The sequence below is a fragment of the Neolamprologus multifasciatus genome, chromosome 23 (genome assembly GCF_963576455.1).
Source record: "Neolamprologus multifasciatus chromosome 23, fNeoMul1.2, whole genome shotgun sequence".
NCBI lineage: Eukaryota > Metazoa > Chordata > Actinopteri > Cichliformes > Cichlidae > Neolamprologus > Neolamprologus multifasciatus.
Window position 1 is genome coordinate 15,296,725 of NC_140460.1, and position 18,991 is coordinate 15,315,715.

At 39.6% G+C, this 18,991-nt stretch overlaps 2 protein-coding genes across 3 annotated transcripts; one reads left to right on the top strand and one right to left on the bottom strand.

Annotated features, from left to right (window-relative positions):
- The first annotated feature begins 29 nt into the window (after positions 1 to 29).
- On the top strand, positions 30 to 18,186 carry c23h1orf146 (chromosome 23 C1orf146 homolog). Its single transcript, XM_085150083.1, has 5 exons — positions 30 to 204; positions 434 to 527; positions 1,049 to 1,220; positions 1,709 to 1,787; positions 1,895 to 18,186. Exons 1-5 carry the CDS (start codon positions 139 to 141, stop codon positions 2,033 to 2,035), a joined length of 552 nt encoding a protein of 183 aa, XP_085006209.1. The 5' UTR covers positions 30 to 138; the 3' UTR covers positions 2,036 to 18,186.
- LOC146491248 (glomulin-like) lies at positions 2,012 to 9,010 on the bottom strand. Of its 2 annotated transcripts, XM_085150079.1 has the most exons (18): positions 8,904 to 9,010; positions 8,372 to 8,497; positions 7,406 to 7,516; positions 7,220 to 7,328; positions 6,140 to 6,389; positions 5,934 to 6,024; positions 5,677 to 5,843; positions 5,541 to 5,594; positions 5,424 to 5,454; positions 5,254 to 5,343; positions 4,285 to 4,326; positions 4,107 to 4,180; positions 3,737 to 3,821; positions 3,535 to 3,644; positions 2,802 to 2,865; positions 2,592 to 2,727; positions 2,386 to 2,480; positions 2,012 to 2,300 (listed from the first exon to the last, which is right to left on the bottom strand). In XM_085150079.1, the coding sequence occupies exons 1-18, from the start codon at positions 8,943 to 8,945 to the stop codon at positions 2,205 to 2,207; spliced, it is 1,773 nt and encodes a 590-aa protein (XP_085006205.1). In that variant the 5' UTR covers positions 8,946 to 9,010; the 3' UTR covers positions 2,012 to 2,204. The 2 variants fall into 2 exon arrangements, with proteins under 2 accessions (XP_085006205.1, XP_085006204.1); XM_085150078.1 differs by having other exon boundaries at positions 4,154 to 4,326.
- Positions 18,187 to 18,991: the final 805 nt, after the last annotated feature.

Here is an 18,991-nt window from a genome sequence, read left to right on the forward strand (position 1 = left end):
CCTCTGGTGGCGTCCTGGTGGCACGACATAACAGACGGCTGAATCCGCTGCAGGAACAGCTTTGGACAAAAAACGGTAACCGGGTTGAGAGTGTCGTCATCGGAACCGTGTCGTTCACTTGTTAATAACTAGCAGGCAATGGCGACGTGCGGAGAAGGGACTCCTCAGTGGAAAACAACGATTATTGTCAGCACATCGCTTCAGGTAATGTTAGAAAGTTTTACCTGAACCGTCAAAATGTTTTTGCTTGGTCGGTTTCTGGTGGCAGTTACAAAAAAATAAGTTAACATAAAGAGCTTTAGCCATGAAGCCAAGGCACTAGCACCGACAAAATACGTGAAATATTAGTTATTTGCCCACCTCTGACTTTGAATAAAGAACTGTACCAGCTAACGATGCTAGCAGTTAACTTATCTTCATTTTGTTTCCACAGAGCCACGAAATCATTAGGATGCTAAACGCTCAGCAGCACCGCATCAGGTTTTCAGACAGTGTTCATCCCGGAGCCTTCATTTTTCCTCTATCGGGTAAACCCGAGTCCCCCAGTACACCTGCCGTGTTTTTTATAAACCACTATAAGACATCATTCTGTTTTCTATAAGACACTCAGTGGAGTTTAATCATGTAATGTAAAGTTGTCATTGTTCACAGTAAATGACCTCATACTTTGGTTTAGTGTGACGGCAGTGGGGGTTCGGGGTTTATATCAACTGGGAAAGCTCTAAAACTTATGAAAATGCTGTTAAAAGTTCTAAATCTTTGCACTCTTTCACATTTTCTAAAGCTGTCCAAAAGCCCCTGGGCCTTATGTTTAACACCCCTGATTTAGACTCTTTACTTAAGTCATAATCCTATTTAAGTAGCCTAGTGGGAATGTTTTAGCATCAAAATATGAGGAGAGGGTGTGAGTGTAACTTGTTTGGCCTGATCCCTGATTGTGGCAGAATTAAAGCCCATATTTACATATATATATATATATATATATATATGTGTGTGTGTGTGTGTGTGTGTGTGTTTTTAAATTAATTTATTTTTTTATTCATTGCAGGTACTGCATTCCTGATGGTTGACCCACAAGACCTCCCAGAGCCCTCTGAAGAATTGGGAGTCTTTGAGAAGATCAAGAAATTTTTGCAAGTCCACCGCAACTGCTTTTTACTCCTTCATTCACCATTTAAAGGAAAAAAGGAGCTGGAAACGCTGACTGTGATTCAAAACCGGTAGATTAATAGTCATGTTGTGTCATTTTTGCTTTACTTAACTGATTCTAACGCTCTGGTTACAAGGCTTTGTGACAGCAGCTTGAGGATATAATAATAATGATGATGTCAGAGTACCTCATGGGTCAGCCCCGGGTTCTTTATTATTTAGTTTGTCTATTGATTGCCAGCCTGAAATTTGTCCACCTACAGTAACTTCTATGTTGATTATACGGTTGGCTATCTACATATTCAAACCAATAAGCAGGCTACAGAAGAATAAATAGCCTCTGAAAAATCAACCATAGATATTTATGACTCTGTAAAAATTTTCAGAGTAACTGTTTTTTTAAATTGTCATTATTACTATTGGTATCTTTTTTGTATTTTATCTCCCCTAACTTTGCTTTTTTTTCTTGTCTGTCAAAGAATTTGTGGATTTTGTTTTTAAAGGTTCTATATTGAAAACAATAACTATATCGTACTAAGGACGTCTTTATCTCTTGCAGATTCTTTGGCAGCAATCTCAGGATCCTGCCTGTGCAAAACACTGATGAAATTGTTAAAGGGATGTTAACAATTGCCAAGGTAACAATGGAGGCACAGCTATTTGGTATATTTTAAATATAAATGAGATGTGAAACTGATGTGTCTTTGTGAAACCTTGAATTAAATTAAGCCACACCTTCCTGCAGGCCACCAGTAAACCCCATGTAGACAGCATCCGGGACCGGATTTCTCTGGCTCGGGCTCACATCATTGAAAGCAGTCCTGTGTGGGAAATGTTAAAGGACATGCTGCAAAACCAGGCAGGTGATTCGACATGTTTTATTTAGTGCTAACCAGCACGAGCCCAATGTGCTGAAAATAGAAAGGCAGACATTTCAGTATATAGTATCATCTTGTATACATTCTTGTATATAAGCACACACTTTATTCAGTCAAACAAAGCAAACCAAATAAAGATATATTTAGAAAAATATTGAAGGGTCTGAATTCAGAGCCTCAGTTTAGTTGGTTCCGTTTTTCCTCGGTGATCTCTTCGATCCGGACTATAAGACTCTCCATGAGGTCAAATGTCACCAAAGCACTCTGTAGCACCTGAGAAACATGACAAAAGTCAGCTTGCTAGTCGTAGAGTCCAAAACATAAATGAAAATTATTAAATTAGAAGAGTTTTCCTGACCTGATGCTGGACCTCCGGGGACATGTTGGACACTTTCTCCTTCCTTACTGTGATGCTTTTGACTAATTTAGTGGGTCGAGCAGCATCTCTGGCTTCTGGGTGTGGGCAATAGGAAGTGTTGACAGTATAAAAATAGACTCTTAAACTATTCGTGTAAAGCTTATTTCACTGGAATTTTGTCACACAGGTTAGTAGCTAATTCCTACCTTTTGCTTTTAGCTTTTGGTCCTCCCTCAGTGCTTTCAGTTCAGAGGAATAATACGCTCTTGATATGCTGATACATACACGCAGCATTTTTAGGTATTCCTCTTTGATCCTGCACAACTCTTCCCACACATCTTTCTAAAGGAAGGCAGAACAGATGATCAGCGTCCTGCCCTAACCAGGCATTAACTGAAAGCTATGTACTTACTTACATTGGTTCTCAGCTCTTCGTCTCTGATAAGAACATAGCGTAGCAGATTTAGGCTCTCCATTACCCTGGATAAACAAAGAGTGTTACTTAATGGCTCAATCTGGATGAAGCTTCCCAGTTCACACACTGACAGACTTTTGTCTTTGAATCTCTGCAGGATAGTTTTTAACTTGATTAGATCTGAAGTTGAAAATTGCTTTAATTTAGTTCCATTAACTCCATTTATTTTGGTAGCAGATACGGTTTTCTGTATTTCTTTCAAAGGTCAAAATATTCTAAGGATGCCTTTGAGCCTATATTCCTTTTATATTAATTAGTTATTATAATAACTCTGGCCTAGGGCTGTACAGTGACGACAATTTTAATTTCAGTGATAATTTGGCTTTAAAACCAGATTTTTTTAGATGATTTTTTTAGGAATTATTTCAATTTCCAGGTGTTCCAAAGTCTAGGTTATAATTATAATGACAGTTAACTGGAATTTGCTTCATTAAAAAAAGTTTTTTTCTTTTTAAAGTATAATAAAGCTACTATTATGCTCTCAGCACATGCCAAAGTATCCATGTTTACGATTTTGCCATAATCAAGAATTATAATTACGTCTCACTCCACTGACTTTGTGCTTCAGGTAACCAGGTTCCACCTCCTCCAGTCTGCTGTAATAATGCTCCTTAATACATCGTATGGATAAATGAGGAGGCTTGTGTCTACTTCAAACTTTTCTCGTTACTCACTTGTCCATACTGCTGAGCAAATCTGTCTGAGCACCTTGTGGCAAGCACAGCACCAGTGTCATCAGTGAAATAAACTCTGTTCCCAAGAACCACTCATTGGCGTTACCCCACTGTAAAAGAGTTGTAGTACATTTAACGTGTAGAGAAAAAAATAATGAGATAAAAAATGCAGGCTACGGCATGACTCTCATGTTTTTCTCACCTTGATAGAAAGTTCAAATTGATTCCTTATGTTCTTGATTATATAACTTTCTATTCCTGCGTGATTGCTGGTTTTTAACATGCACCTACAACAACAAAAAACAAAAACAAAGATTTTAGCTGGTCAGCAAGCGTTATGTTAAAGTGTTAGAAGACTAAGAGAATACTGTAAACATTTGTCAGCTGGAGTGCAACTGGAAACACTAGATGGAGAGAAGCAGCAGTAAATTAATAGAGGGACAAGTTAAGAATATGCTGTGGGCCATTTGTTTTTAATAAAGTGTTAAAGTAGTCTATATATAGCTGTATAATGGGCGTTAATTTCACACCTGGAAAAAAATTGCAACTGCAATTGAAACTGTTTTTCTCACCTGAAGAATTTGTGCTTTGCTTCTGCATCTAATTTATTGATGAATACCTGGAAAACCTGCAGGCCCGATTCTCTCTGGGGGAGCAATGAGCAGACGGAAGAGCGAACAGATGTATGCCTTTTATAGTGTAGCAAAAGTCAAACATTTTCCCCATATTGACCACTAATGAAGCACTCACCAAGTGCTGTATTGGGCAGTCGGTAAGAACTCGCCGCAGGTTCTGAGAATTTAAGCACAAAACAGCTCACTGAGCTTTCGGTGTTATGGTTGAGTCATTTAAGTCAGCTACAGCTGTGAATCGCAGTAAATGTTACAACTATAATATTATAGTTTACAGCCACTTCACAGGCTGAGTCTCAAAGTCTCATCACGTTAAAAAAAAAAAAACATCTTACTCACTGATGCTTATTTTGTAGTTTTGAATAACATTTTTAGGCCACTAGAGGGGAGCAGAGAGCTGTATCACGTTAAAGACACAGATCCATCCTGCAGTCTAGAGTGCAAGCAAGCATTCTTCAGCTTCATTTGGAGCTCCCTTTGTTTTTCCCAATTGGGTTGCTTAAGTTACTTGACTAGCTTGTTTTGATTTCTTAAGCGCCTTTCACTGAAAGCAGCTGCCTGCTGAGGATAAAAGCACTGAGAGCAGTGAGTGCGAACAACAAATGGTTTATGTGTGACAGCTAAACAATGAAACATAAAACCCTATGAAACTGAGGTAGGCTGCAGATTGACAGTTCACTGTCAGTTCTTTACCTAAAACAGCTTGGCTTCGAGAATGAGGATTTCGAAATTTGCTTGCTTGGAAATTGCTTCTACTAAAAGTATCCGATGAGTTTGATTTTCAGTGACGTTGAACTCAAGGAAAGGTCAAGTTTCTAAAGATCTTGTAAATAACAGCTCAAGAATGAGCCAACTTAGGCTTTTTAAATTCATACCATAGAAGCAACCACGAAAAATCTCAGACAGGTTTGGAATCTCAGTGACCTTGACCTTGAGGTGAAGGTCACAGAGTGACATGCATGCACTGACAGTGCATATGCAAACAGACTTAAGACATCTCAGGCTTTTCTGTAATTCTGCTGCTCCGGCCTGTGTGTGTATGCAGCCTGAGAAATAGAAATGAGTTTGGCACGGCTGCTTGTCTTACCTGTGTCACACTGTAGAAGCTCTTCAGATCCAGCAGACTCACTGGGAGGCTGTTGTCCTGCACACGCTCCAAGCTTTTTGTGAACAGCGCCTAATAATAGATAATTATGGGCAATTAAAATGAACTCAGTCTTCTGCTTTCAGATGTTTTTCATACTGATGGGCTCTTACCAATCCTTTGAGCAAATGTGATTCCTTTTTGCTGTCAGAGGAACACAGATATGACTCTGATTGAAGGTTGTTCTAAAACAGAAAACATGTTCACTTAATGTTGTGTTAACAGCATACCTGCTGAGCAGCTGACTGATGTATTCCATGTTGCACTGGAGAATAAACACATGGCTAGAAAGGCAGGAAAAGTTCAACATTAATAGTTTTTAGTGAAAGTAAATTTAAGTAAGTAAAATGTGGCTGCTCACGTCACCTGAACACTGCTGGAAAGTTGTCAATGGTAATGAGCTGAACAAACAGCAGATAAGCCAGACATGCTCTCGCCTCCTTGAACTGATTATTGTCCATCAGGATGTTTTTCCTCAGTGAGCTGAAGAATAAGAGCCCCGGAAGAGGCTCTTTGATTGCAGAAAGTGTGACCTGCAATGCACACATGTGACTTGGGACTAAATAACTAAAACATGTTGTGTTATAAATAAAAAAAAATAGAAGTGAAGACTTTGCCCGTACCATTATCTCTACTGCAAAGAGCCACAATGGTGATCTTCTGTCGTGCTTCAGTTCAGCCTCAAGCAAAGGCTCTCTCAAACTCCTCATGCAGCTAAACAGAGAATGTAATCAGTTATTCAATTCTAAGGAATTTTGCTTTGCCGTTTGTATTTGATCTCATTAATAATAATAACTACAAATAAACAGAGTTGCAGAGAGAAACATACAACTTCAGAAGCTCAATCTTTAGCTCCTCATCTTCAGCTGTAGCAGCACAATTTCCGTCTGTCCGCTTCACCTCCTCCACAAAAGGTTCTGTGAACACAGTCAAGGCAGCGCTGCAGCGGCACAGGCCGTACTCATCAGCCTCCTCCTGCTGCTCCGTGTAAGGCACAGGCAGCCGGGACAGCTGCTTCTGCAGGGCCGACAGAGTCGAGCCCACACAGGCTGCCTTCCCCTCATCCAACCGGAGAAGTACTGTTTAAAAACACAGTTTGTTAGTTTACAGTAAGCGTACAGCAGGGGGAGCCCTTTAAAAAAAAAAAAAGAAGCAGCATTTACTTGTTCACCATAACCCACCAATGCATGGAGAAGCAGTAACTGCACTCAGTAAACCAGGCTACATGTGATGCACATGATCTACATGTTGTCTAATACAAGAACCCTGCAAAAAAAAAAAAGGTGCTATGACGGTAAAGGTGTTCAATGTTTGTCAAAAGTGCTGAAACTGTCGATTCAAACGTATTGTTATTTTGGCCGATTAGTTTGAGGTGTTTTTGGATCGTGTTAAAATTTTCTTATTTTATCCACTGCATTTATGTCAGCTTAGACAGCAGCAATAACAACTCTCCCCGCTCACCTAATAAACTAGCAAGTGACTCCACTGACCTGAGCACGTCCACCGAGCTGTTCGATTGATAATGCTAACAGGCCTAACGGGGATCATTTGATTATTGGTCATGGCTGTGCAGTTTAACGCGATAAAAGCAATTCTACCATAAATTCATTTTTACTATTGCAAATGTAAAAATGTTGTCAGAAAAAGTTGTTAATTGTAGTTTAATATTGCCGTTGTAGTGGATGATGGTGAATCAGGCTGAACCTGCAGCTATTTCTAAAAACTGTGTTTATTTCTATGGTAGAGGTAGAATTTATGGCCAAGACTGTTGTGTTGATTTGCATTCGATTTCACTGTTATGCCTAAATAATCAAATGAATATTTTAAAAAAAAAGATGTTGCTGCAATTTGTGTCTGCAGGTTGATGATTTTTGGGTTGGTAGTACTGTTGCATGATTAGTTGTGTTACCTGATTGAAGATGCGGAAGAAGGGCTAGGATTGTCTCGGAAATGGCACCTGGATCAATGCCTTCAATTATTTCAAGCATGCAATCCAGGAGTTTGTTTGGCCTGCAAGTCTTAACGAACAGATGCAACATTTCAGCTGATGCACGGGGAGCATGTTTCACTATGTAGAAGAACTGCTTGCACCTACCCTGGTCATATGTGTGATGGCAGCTTGGTATTGATCCAGACCCTTAGCTTTTTTTACAACTTCGTTTAGAAGAGGTGCCAATATAACACAGCCCATAGATTTCACAATAACCTGCAAGTGCAACAATAGGCAATCAGTACACGTCATCGGGAACCTTAAAAGCAACCGTGTCGGCATATGAATTTGATAGTCCCTTCCTTTCCATTTGCATGCATCGCTGCATAAACTGATGCATGCAAAAGAAGTGCAGTTTCATCTTCACAACTGCTGGTTAAAGTGTGATCTACCAGATCACACACACACACGAAAAAGGAGTGGAAGAAGGTGCAGGTTTCACCTTCTGAAAATATTTTTAAAAAGGCATTCGACTATATAGATAATCTGTGGGAAAAGATTCTTATCAAAATCATTTGTTGCAGAGCTGCAATCCCTATTTGTTCTTCTCCGCGCGGCTTCTTTTTCAAGCATGTCCTCTGCAATGGTTTTGAAAGTCAAAATCCAGGGATTTCTCATTTTATAATCAATCATTTGCAGCCCTTGAGATTGTTTTAGCCTCAGAAAGAGGAAGGAGCGGGAGATGACACATGCTTTAAATGTAGGCTACAAATAACTGCACTGAGCGTGGAGAGATGGGACAACCAAGGGCACTTAGAGAAGCGCTGTATTGAAGAGGGTTATCAGTGGAGCGAGAAATCTGACTGAATATCTGCTTGTTTTCCCAGCACACCTCCAGGTCAAGAGGCTAGGAGGCACAGAGTGGTAGCTGCATGTTAATGTTTAGCATAGTTGTGTAGCAGGCAAGAGGCTGCTCGCTTCAGTAGGTACGATTCTGCAGCGTAGCCGTGCTTTTAGAGCTGTATGGCAGATTAACGCTGCCAATCTGCTGTCACTTCATATCTGTGAGGTGTAACTGCTACGGAGGAAACAGCTGCCCTGATCTGCTGTGTTGGCAACGATGAGGAATACCTGGTTTTTCTCATCTTGTATGAGTTTTAAGAGCTGTTGACTTTCACCCTCACTGAGACTGGCAGATCCCAAAGTCTTGAACTGCTGGTAGTCCTCAGGCTTCAGATCGTCTTCTTGAGTATTTCTCTAAATACAGGACACAGTATATCACGTCATAATGTTTTCTTTTACTATTGCTGATAAACACCATTGTGCTTAGTCATGAGTTTCCTCTCAGAAGCAGTAGATAGTGCTAGTATAGTGTGAGTAGATGTCAGGATATCCTGCGTAAACCCTAAGAAACAAATATATTTATTTAACATGGACTTCCTCTTGTAATGTTACTGAGTGAGGAGGATCAAACGAGATATAATGAAGGTAGCGTCACCCAACGCACCAGTTCTTCTATACTCTAATGCTAGCAGCTAATCTGTCAGCCGTTATGTTATTTTTTCCCCCACACTTGAAGGTCATTGCAACATCAGGAGAGGAGATCCTGAGTACGATAGCCTCAGCTAAAATGTGTTGCCATGGCGAAATATTGTTGACTTACCCATCTCTGGATTATCTCTTTCACCTGATCTTCATTCATCATCAGTTTCTCTTCAGCCCTCACAGACAATCTTATTATCAGTTGGCCTTTATTTTGACAGATGCTGCGACAGCACAGAATCAAAATGATCAAATATATAGCTCTCCCGGTGTCTTGAAAGAGAGACAGAGAAAGAGGGAGAGATTCACTCTGTAAGGAAGCGAAACATAAACCTCTTAGGTCCCTTTGTGCTTGACATGTAATAGGATTAAACCAGAGCAGTTCAGTGTGGTCACAGAAAGTGCAGACATGTCTGGAAGGATCCAGTCACATAAAAACTGTACAGAGGTTGTCACTGTTTAGAAAGAGTCCAAAATAGGAATTTAAATATGACAAAACTGAAACTTCGGTGTCAAAACTTGTGCTCATGATCTATTTACACCTGCCCTGCCACTGAGATATTTACCTAATTTCCTGCAGTGTAGGTGGGGATATGCCACTTTAGCATAGTCTGCAACTAAAATAGAAATGAATATGCATGCTAACAGTGTAGTTTGTGAAAATACATTTTTAGTAGATTATATTTTAAAGTTCTGCTACCTTAAAATTAGGTCATTTGCATAGAGGGAAATAGAATTTTGTGTATTAGCAGAAATTTAGTAACCTTCATTGTAGTTTGGGGTTTTTTTTCTTCACCTTGTGAAGTACACCTAGTTTAGTACACGTACGTTTAAATTTATTTGGGATTTTTTCTTATCCCCAGGGTTAAAAGTATACACAATGTACCAAATACATACATACACCTCCACTAATATTTAGTTAAATTCCCCTTGTTTCAAAAATATTCAGTAGGGTTGAAGTCGAGGCTTTGGGAAAGCTGTTCCAGAAACTTAATGTTAGCTTGATTTATTCCAAAACAAGTTTTAATGTCTGTTTGGGATCATTGTCTTGTTGGAACCGACACGTTTCAGCTGTCTAGCTGCTGATTTGAGGTAACATTGGTAATTTAGGTATAGTCCTCCTGGTTCATTTTTCCATCCACTTTGTGCAGTGTACCAGTAACACCAGCAGAATAACAGCATAACAGCATCAGACCGTGATGCTACCACCACTTATGCTTGACCTTTGGTGCAGTGTTTTCAGGTTTGAAAGCCTCGGCTTTACTCCTGACCTGAAAACCTTTCTTCAAAGGGCGTATGGTTTGTCCATGTGGGGAGCAGCAAATTTCAGTTGAGCCTGAAGGAGTCGGTTTTGGAGCAGGGGCTTTTCTCTTGGTCAGCCCCCTCTTAGTCCATGGCAATGTAAGACCTGCTTCAGTGTGGACAGTGTGAGTTTTTAGTTCATGGCAGGCTTGAGCCTTGGTGTTTCCTGAGTTGTTCCTCAGTAACCTAACCTCCTAACCCATTTCCTCTCATCTCAGGGTGACAAGTTGTTGTTTTTTCCAGACCTTGTCAAAGTGGTAACATGGCAGGGGTTAAAGTTCATTTTATATGCATTACGGGTATTGTTTATAGTGTAAATTATATTGGAATGAGATCATATACATATGATTTGTAGTGTACTAAAACATCAGCTATACTTCTTTTCAAATAGATTTAAGGAGAGAACAACGGTGTAGGACCCGTTGTTATGTGGCAGTATATATAGAAAAAATAAATCCTGTGACACACGCTGGCTGCAGCAGACTTCTCAATGTAATTAAAAGGAAGTGCCTGCTGTACACAGAAGCACAGGGATTACGAATGCCTTTCCATGATTGCTTGATGACAACATATTGCTCTTCTGTGCAAACACAAAGGCCTCAAAGGCTTTGATCGCCTCTCCCCCCTCAGCATTTACGTGCGTGTATAATATAATACAAGCACAATCACTGACTTCCTGCTCCTGCTTCAGCAGAGGAGAAGCTCATGTCCTGATTTTAGATGAATAGGTGTAGAAGCGTGTTTGAACGGTCGGATTTAGCCGACATCTGCCGCCCAGGTTTGCTCTGTGTATTGCGCTGTGATGAAAGCCTTAGACAAAAGCCACAAAGCAAATACAGTACACAGACTGCTGCTCAGTCCGTGTTTGTCCCTGATTTCGCTGTCATTAATTGCAGGCTGATGAGGTTTTGTTTTGGCAGCGCTCCTGGGTACACAAAATATTAAAGTACACAAGGTCTAGGCTTAGGATAAACAAACACAGAGTTAAGATTTAAAATAAGCTTAACAGTATTTGAGTCTAAAGAACCATTATGTCACAGAATAAGTTGTTTTAACTGGTATGTAATTCCTAGTTTAAAATTTCTTCAGTTGTGTTTGAACAGTTGATGTGAAAACATCGTGTCTCTTATTAACAGATGCTCGTTTTAAAGCGCAAGAAATCGGAGGACAGAGTCAGAGCAGTGATCACTTTCCAACTCAGGAGGGCACTGTTTGTCTTGAGGGCTTAACTCTGATGGCAGAATCAGTCTGTGGATTCAGCACCTCATTGTTAGATTCACACATAGGTGAAAAAGATCTTTTAATTTTAGACCCATGCTAAAGTTCAAATTTAACAATATAGCAACACAGGTAAGAGACTTGACATGTCTTCTGAATGTCTGAATAAGCAATAATCAAAGAAAAAACATTTGGCTTAACATTTTTAACATTTGGCTGGAAGGTAAATATGGTAATAAACATGCATCACTATCAAAGCAACAGGGATTCCTGAGCATCGTCAACAAATGTCAATTCAAGGTTCACAGTCAGGGTACTGAGGCTGGTGTCAGAGCATCAAGAGCCGTCAAACACAGATGTCTTTAGGAAAGGAGCTGCCACGGTCTTATTCTGAGAGGTGTCTTAGCTGGTCTAGAGAGAAAAAGAGCTCAAATTTCAGAGCAAAGTAAAATTTTGCACTTCATTTGGAAGTCAAGGTCCTGAAGTCTGCAGTGTTTGAAGTCCAGTGTGAAGTTTGTGAGGATTTTAGTTGTCATGTCATCTGCTGATCTTGGTGATAGTTGGTCCTCTGTATTTTATCAAATCTACTCTGGGATTTTTTAGAGCACTCCATGCTGAGAAGCTTTATAGATATGCTGATTTTATTGTCCATAAAGAATTAGTACCTGCTCACAGAACCAAAACTATTATCAAGTTGGAGCTGAAGGCCGCTATGAAAGCAACCTGAGGTTCAGTGACACCTCAGCAGTCCCACAAGCTGATGCCATGCTGCACTGATGCAGTAACTTACAGTAAATGTACCGGTAAAATACTGAGTGTATTTTCAGTTTATTAAGTCATTTTTTGATCAGTCATATGGAATATTCCAACTATGTGAGATCTTGAGTAGCCATAATCATCAAATTTAACACAAAAAAGGCTTAAGGCTTAAAAGGCAAGATTTTTCTCATCATGACAGTAAATTGCATATATTCTTTTATAATGTCAAACAAGACATTTCATGACATTACTTTGGATCCAGCAGAGAGGCCATTTGGCAAATATCAATAACTAATAAAAAAATATTTTAAAGAAACAAATACAAATATCCTTATTTGTACCCTTAATATACATAGTATAGCCATTAATACTGCTACTTGGATCGCTGTGAAATGTGACACTTAGTCTTCATGATGCAGGATGTTTTACACCGGTCTCATGTCTTTGATTAACAAGGGAATTCATTTGGGAGTCAAAGAAGTATCCGTTTTCATGAGTGTGCATTCTGAGCAATCATTGGAGTGGTGGAGATGCTGTCTGGCAGTCTGTAGGCATGTGGAGAGCAGTTTGCAGTGTTCAGAGCCATATCTCAGGTCACTGATATCAAATATCCATTTATATTTAATAGATCTGTGTTGCTCCAGCAACCAGTATCCACCTCCAACAGATTCATTCAGGATTTGGTTTAAGGTTATATTCAAGGGGCACTTTTAAGACCTTGACCGTAGTTTCTTAGATTGAACGAATGAGTAAGATGGACCGTATCGTTTCAGTTGCGGAGCAGATGTGTGCAGTATTCATAGAGCAGTCTAATATGCAAACATTCAGCAGTCCTGTGAGAGTGGGATAAAGCCTCTCCATTTTCCTTCCATATTTCCTTGGTGACCTCTTAGAGAGCAAGAGAGTCTAAGTGAACTATTTATCCAGTCGGCTTCCCCCCGGAGGCCTCTGCAGACTGCTTCAAGCTCTCCTGTCTGCCTGAAACCTCCCCAGGCCCTGCAGTGCTTGTCAGGAAAAACTGCCATGTTTAGGGCCTCTCCCCCGGGTCCTGCATCAGCTACACTGCTGGTTTCTGAGGCACGAAGATGAATTTGATTTTGAGATATTTCCTTTATACCGTCCAGATTTGCTTTTGTGATTGCTGCATTACTATTGGAAGTGTTTTTAAATGTCTCTTAATTTGTGAAATCCCAAAACTATTTATTCATTTACCCAAATTCCTTTGATGCATGCAAGGTGCTGATGAAAAACAATCAATCAAGTTTTTATTTCCGACGTATAAGTAACAAGTGTTAAAGAACAAATGAACACAAATCCATGTAAGGATCATAATCACATGGGGAAAAAACAAAAAATCAAAATGTTTAATTTCCTTTTTGACAGGAGAAAGCAAATGCTTATGAATTCCTGCCCTTTTCTAAAAGAAAAATCTATAGGTAGAAAACTGCTGGTATGCTGAGCAGTTATGGAAACATTTCAGAAGAAAAAATAGGGTCTGCCTTACTGTTGTTGTGATTTGGCGCTGTATAAATAAAAATGAATCTCTCAGGCATGTATATTTATGTATTATATATATACTATGACCAACACTGTTAGGCATGACGCTGGTTCTTTGTTCTGAATGGCAAGCTTTTATTTGCAGAATAATTATTTAATACCAAGTAACTGAGCAGTATAGTAGAGTAATAAATACAATATTTGTCTTTAAACTGTAATGCAGTTTTCATGCAAAGTGTTAATTGAAGGAAATACAAATGCCTTAAAACTGCACTGTACAGCACTACGCTGCATTCTCCTGAGCAGCTTGTCTGTAGTTAACAGTTTAGTGAGATCTCGGGGGACTGTATTTGTTCTTTGTATTGTATTGTAAATGCTTTCACTTGTACACTTTTTTGTCCTGGCTTTAAGAAAAATATTGTTTTGTAGTTTTTTGTATGAAAAGTCAAAACAAAATCTCATTTAAAATCTTTAAATTTTTATCTTATGTCGACCAGGGAACATTGCAATGTGTGCACATCCTACATATATTCACATGCGAGTCAGCTGGACTCTACAGAGATATTTATAGCATGTCTAAATATCTCTGCGTCCATGTCTGTGCTCTTCCTTTTCTGATGGGTAGATTTTGATTGCTATGCCGGTTACCACAAGTGACACAACTTTTAAACTTGCACAACACATTTCTGCCAGTTTAAGGGTACAGAGGTGCACTGTTAATGCATTATCAGGGAGTAAAAAATAAAAGTATGTGTGATTTATTTATTTTAATAAAACATGCTATGGTTCCTCAGGATAATCTGCTTGTCACGACTGTTTCTTTGGTGGAAATCATTTTCAGTAAGACTGTCTACACTTTGTGGATTTTCTAGAGCAGTGGAAAATGCATACAACAGCATGAGGTCTGTGTCTGATAACGTGATTCCAGAAAAGTTGGGGTGCTGTTCAGAAGATATTCCAAAGGAAAACAACTGCAGATGTGCCACTTGTTCCATATGTCACAAATACACAAAGTGCCTTCATCTGACAAAACAATCAGAAAATGTACTGAGAACATATAACATGGGATTAAGTGTATTTTGCACTCAGTGTGTGCACAAAATATTTGAGGCAGGGCAGGGAAAATGAGTTTCTCCGTGTTTTTAGGACTGCAGCCGTGCACTTAGTTTTTAGTGAATGTAACTCAAACATAGGGATATTGTACATTACTCAGAGACTATATTCAACCACTGATTAATACATATTTGGATTTTTGGCAGCTGGACTTAACTGTGGGATTGAATAAATGAAAACAAAACTGTGTTGTGCATGTTTGTGGATACAAATGAAGGATCAGTCAGTGTAAGACTACTCGTGTTTTTTAGATGAATAAAATAATTGAACTCTGTGGCATCGGATCATCTTTACTTGTGATACCTGATCAGGTCATTGTTAAAATTTGTAGCTACATGCTTTAAGCACTACTAAAGATCTGTTGAAGCCCATTTTATTTTTGTGACTGATGTCTCAAACCTATGAAGAACTTGATATATTTGTGTTGGTATGGTTAATTAAATGAAATCTTGATATTGTTTTGGTCAGTACAGAGATACACGCTGGCACTTTTGTTCTTGTTTTTTCTTCCATGAATGGTGCTGTGGATGTCTGGAAGTTGAATATCTTTAGGGAGAAACGGATACCCCAGTGAACTGAGAGCTAATGGAGGTGGTGGTCTCACTAGGGAAAAACTGACCTTGGCCCCTTTTTGTAAAAGCTTTGCCTCTGTGGCAAACAATTGCAGGGAGGGGCTGTGCAGGCGCGGTCCGAGTGTGTTTAGTGAACATCTGTTTGCGCTTTGGCAAAGACTGTTGCTATAATGTCGTCCTGTCTTTTGCACATCATTCAACATGCCAGAAAGCAGCTCTGTCTACCAGTGTACTATGAGTTGAAAGCTCCCAGGGTGAGACAAAGGCCCAGGCTGGACACCTCAGTGTTTCCTGACCTGCAGTGCCTGACTGGTATGGATCGACGCTCGGGAACTGCAACAAATCCATATCTAGTGGACCACGCATGCAGACTTCATCACCGCCTGCTCAACCTTTTGTCAATCGGCATTTTGATGACAATTCCCAGTGTCGAGTTGTTCCCAATCAATACACACAGAGCGGACACCTTCATACACGCAGATAAATGCTGCTTGCCGGCTGTATCTCTGGGCTGTGGAGACTGACACCCTGTCTGACTCTGATCGATAAGCGGCGCGCGGTGCGGCGCACAAGCTCGGCCCTGCCCGCTCTGCTTTAACACACGGGGCTTGGTTTCCCCCGGCAGCTGGGTAAAACTGCCCGGCAACTCCCCAAGGTGGATGAATCGGAGATGTTACATGTGAACTGGCTGTCAAAATGATTTTGTCATCTCCTCTTCTCTCCGGTGTTTAAAGATGCTGACACACTGTTTTTTGGGTTCCAACGTCTTGTTGAAAGTGATGGAAGCTTTTAGCCTTTTTTTTTTCCTCCAAACTCCCTTTATCCATTTAAGTGTTCGCTCAAGTGTTAGAATTTCTGTTTCACCTGCCGCAGATGTCTCCTGGCACTTCCTGCCCGCTCACAGCTCCCTTTCAGGTCATCTGATTTGAACCCTTCTTTGAATTTACAGACTTTACAACTTCATTTAGAATATTTACTCTTGTTACTTGATGAAGTCTTTTAGATGCTGCTGTTATACTACTTTAAGTTCTTAGTTTCCCAATTTATTGATTTGCTGAAGCTTTTACTTTCTGCCATTTAATTTTGTTAGATTACATTAGCTTACCCTAAAAATGAAAGTAAATGTTACCACAACTAATCAATACTCCTTTTTTATATACGTGAGAGTGGCTAACATTAGTGGGTAGATAGATCACAGTAAGAATAAAACAGTGAGTAAAAAAGGCCAGATCAGATTCAGCTTGGGGTCATTAATGTTTCAGAGGATGCCAGAGGGAGAATGGGAGAGTCACTGCACCGCCGGGATCCATTTCCTTTGACTGTGGCTTTGTCATTTTGGATCAATCCCACCATAACCAGGCCTATTGTAAAGTGACTTGGCTCTAATGGAGTGATAGGCAACATAATGGCATCTGATTAATAATAAGGTACTGGGTTAATGTGTTTTAAAGGCAAGTGAGCCGATCATTTCTAACGGATAAATAGAACTTGCAATGGAGGACTGCAAAAACATGTTCTTGTGCAGGATTTGGCAGCAGCAGCTTGTGTTAATATAGTTACAGTGACCTCTCTTTCTCACTTCGTGTTCCCTAGCAATGGCCCAGTGGAGATCTCAGGGGTTGTGGAAGTACTTACCGTTTCCTCCTCTAAGCTGTGATCGTCACAGTGGCGTTACCCCCGCTTTGATCCTGCTGCAGTCTGACACATGACCACACAGACCCCTGAATGGGCATTAGTGCAGGCTTCAGCAAACCCAACATCTGTGCCTCCCAGCACTGCCACTGCTCAAATCATTCATTAAATCAGAACACAAAAACTAACTTTACTTGAATGCCTCAGCATAAATATTTGATCATGGCTGAGAATAAATCTTTGTCATTTTGTTCTCCTTCCTCTGGCTGCGGGCTCCTCTTATAGATCTTCCTCGCCTCGTTCTCATTTCGCTGTTTAGATACAGGCACGTGCTTGGCTTGGTCATTTGTGAAATGGATCTTATGAATTTTTTAGAAAGATTCATAGTTACAATCAGCCCTGGTTTAAGGGACGACTGTATCACAAAGTAACATCTTGTGTTGCCGTTCTCACTCACAAATTGTCCTCTGCTTGCGTAGATGATATAAGCTAATAGTTTCTGTGTTACTTTGACAGAGATGCTAAACTTTTATGTATTATAACAGATTTTAACACCTTGTTAGCATTTGGCTTACACACTAGTAATCTGTGATTTGTTTATTTTTGCATACAACACAGTCATTCTAACAGTTTTTGCTTAGTCAAGCTCTGGTTTTATTGCTTTGCATCAGTATAAACACAACAGGAAAAAATCTCAGTTATTACTAATAGATTACATGTTTGCATTTATATTTACCTAATAGTCCTACTGTGCATTGTTTTTGTTCCAGATAGCAACTCAAAGCATTTAGTGTCGAATCATTACTTGTTGGATGCATCTCTGTCACCTTTACACATCAGGGCACGGCCATTTTTTTCATTCTTCTTCCCAAAAATGCTTAAGATCTGGCATACTGGGATAGTCAGAGACTAGAAAATGCTTTGACATTTAACAACCTCAGCCTACTATGCTGTGTTTTGCGGTGTTACCAAAACAGCAAGGTGTAAACGCTACAGGGCCATCAAAGGTGACATTGGACATCGTACTCCAACCAGTCACCAGTTTTTCCGTTCATTGCTGACTGTAAGATCCAGATAATCTTTGCTTTTTCAGAGATGCTCCAGCTTAGTCGTCTGTCCGTAATAATGAGCCACCACTAAAACTACTTAGGTCTTATACATGCCTTTTTCCCCCCACATCAATAACTTCGTCTAAGACAGCATATGTCCCAGAATATGAGGCATTTTTACAAGATTATTAACATTAATGTGTCATCAGTCACTGGCTACACCCAGTTGTTCTACATTCAACTAATTCATTTACTTCTAAAAACTAGCTGCACCAGTGCTGATGTAGTTGTGTTTGATTAAAGGGTTAAATATTTACACAAACCTGTATATTATAATAACTGAGAGAGAGCATTTGATTTATGCTTTAGCAATATGTAGGTGGTATCCAAAATGTTATGGGACTCATAATGCGGTTCATATGGTACCTTTCTATAAATAGTAGCTTAAAACGAGCAAGCCTGTGTTGTAAACAGTTGAAATATATATCTGAGAGTATCTTCTGACTGTGCATCATGGGAAATCTTCATAGTCACTAGTGGGAACTTGGACAAATTTGACACTGGGGTAAGAGACTATTGTCTGTTGATGTTATACTAAAGAAATCCATCAAGATTTTCGAAATGATAATCAGTGGATAAAGGGAGAACTAAAAGCATCATAGGGGAAGAGGAAGCTAGCTTGCAGGTTAGCAATCAGGTTAGACTGATGCAGAAAAAAAGAAATCAGGCTGTTTCTCAGCAGGTGTAAAAATATGTTTAAGCAGAAAATGTCCACGTAAGGTCCTGTGAAAATGTTCTTTTTGGCATGACTGTGAGCTGATCTTTCGGTCACAGTGCAACATATTGTACTGTTGTATAGTAACTGCTGAACAGTCTTGTATTCAGCATTAACAACACTGTGGTTTAATCAGAGCTTCACAGATTGACATGGTGTGAAAGACTCTACTTACTCTACTTTTAATTTTTTAACCAATTAAAATTACAGTTTTGTGGTCCAACATTGATAATTGACAGATTTTTTAATAATCTGTCATATGAAGATATTTCAATCAGCACTAAAATAAGAT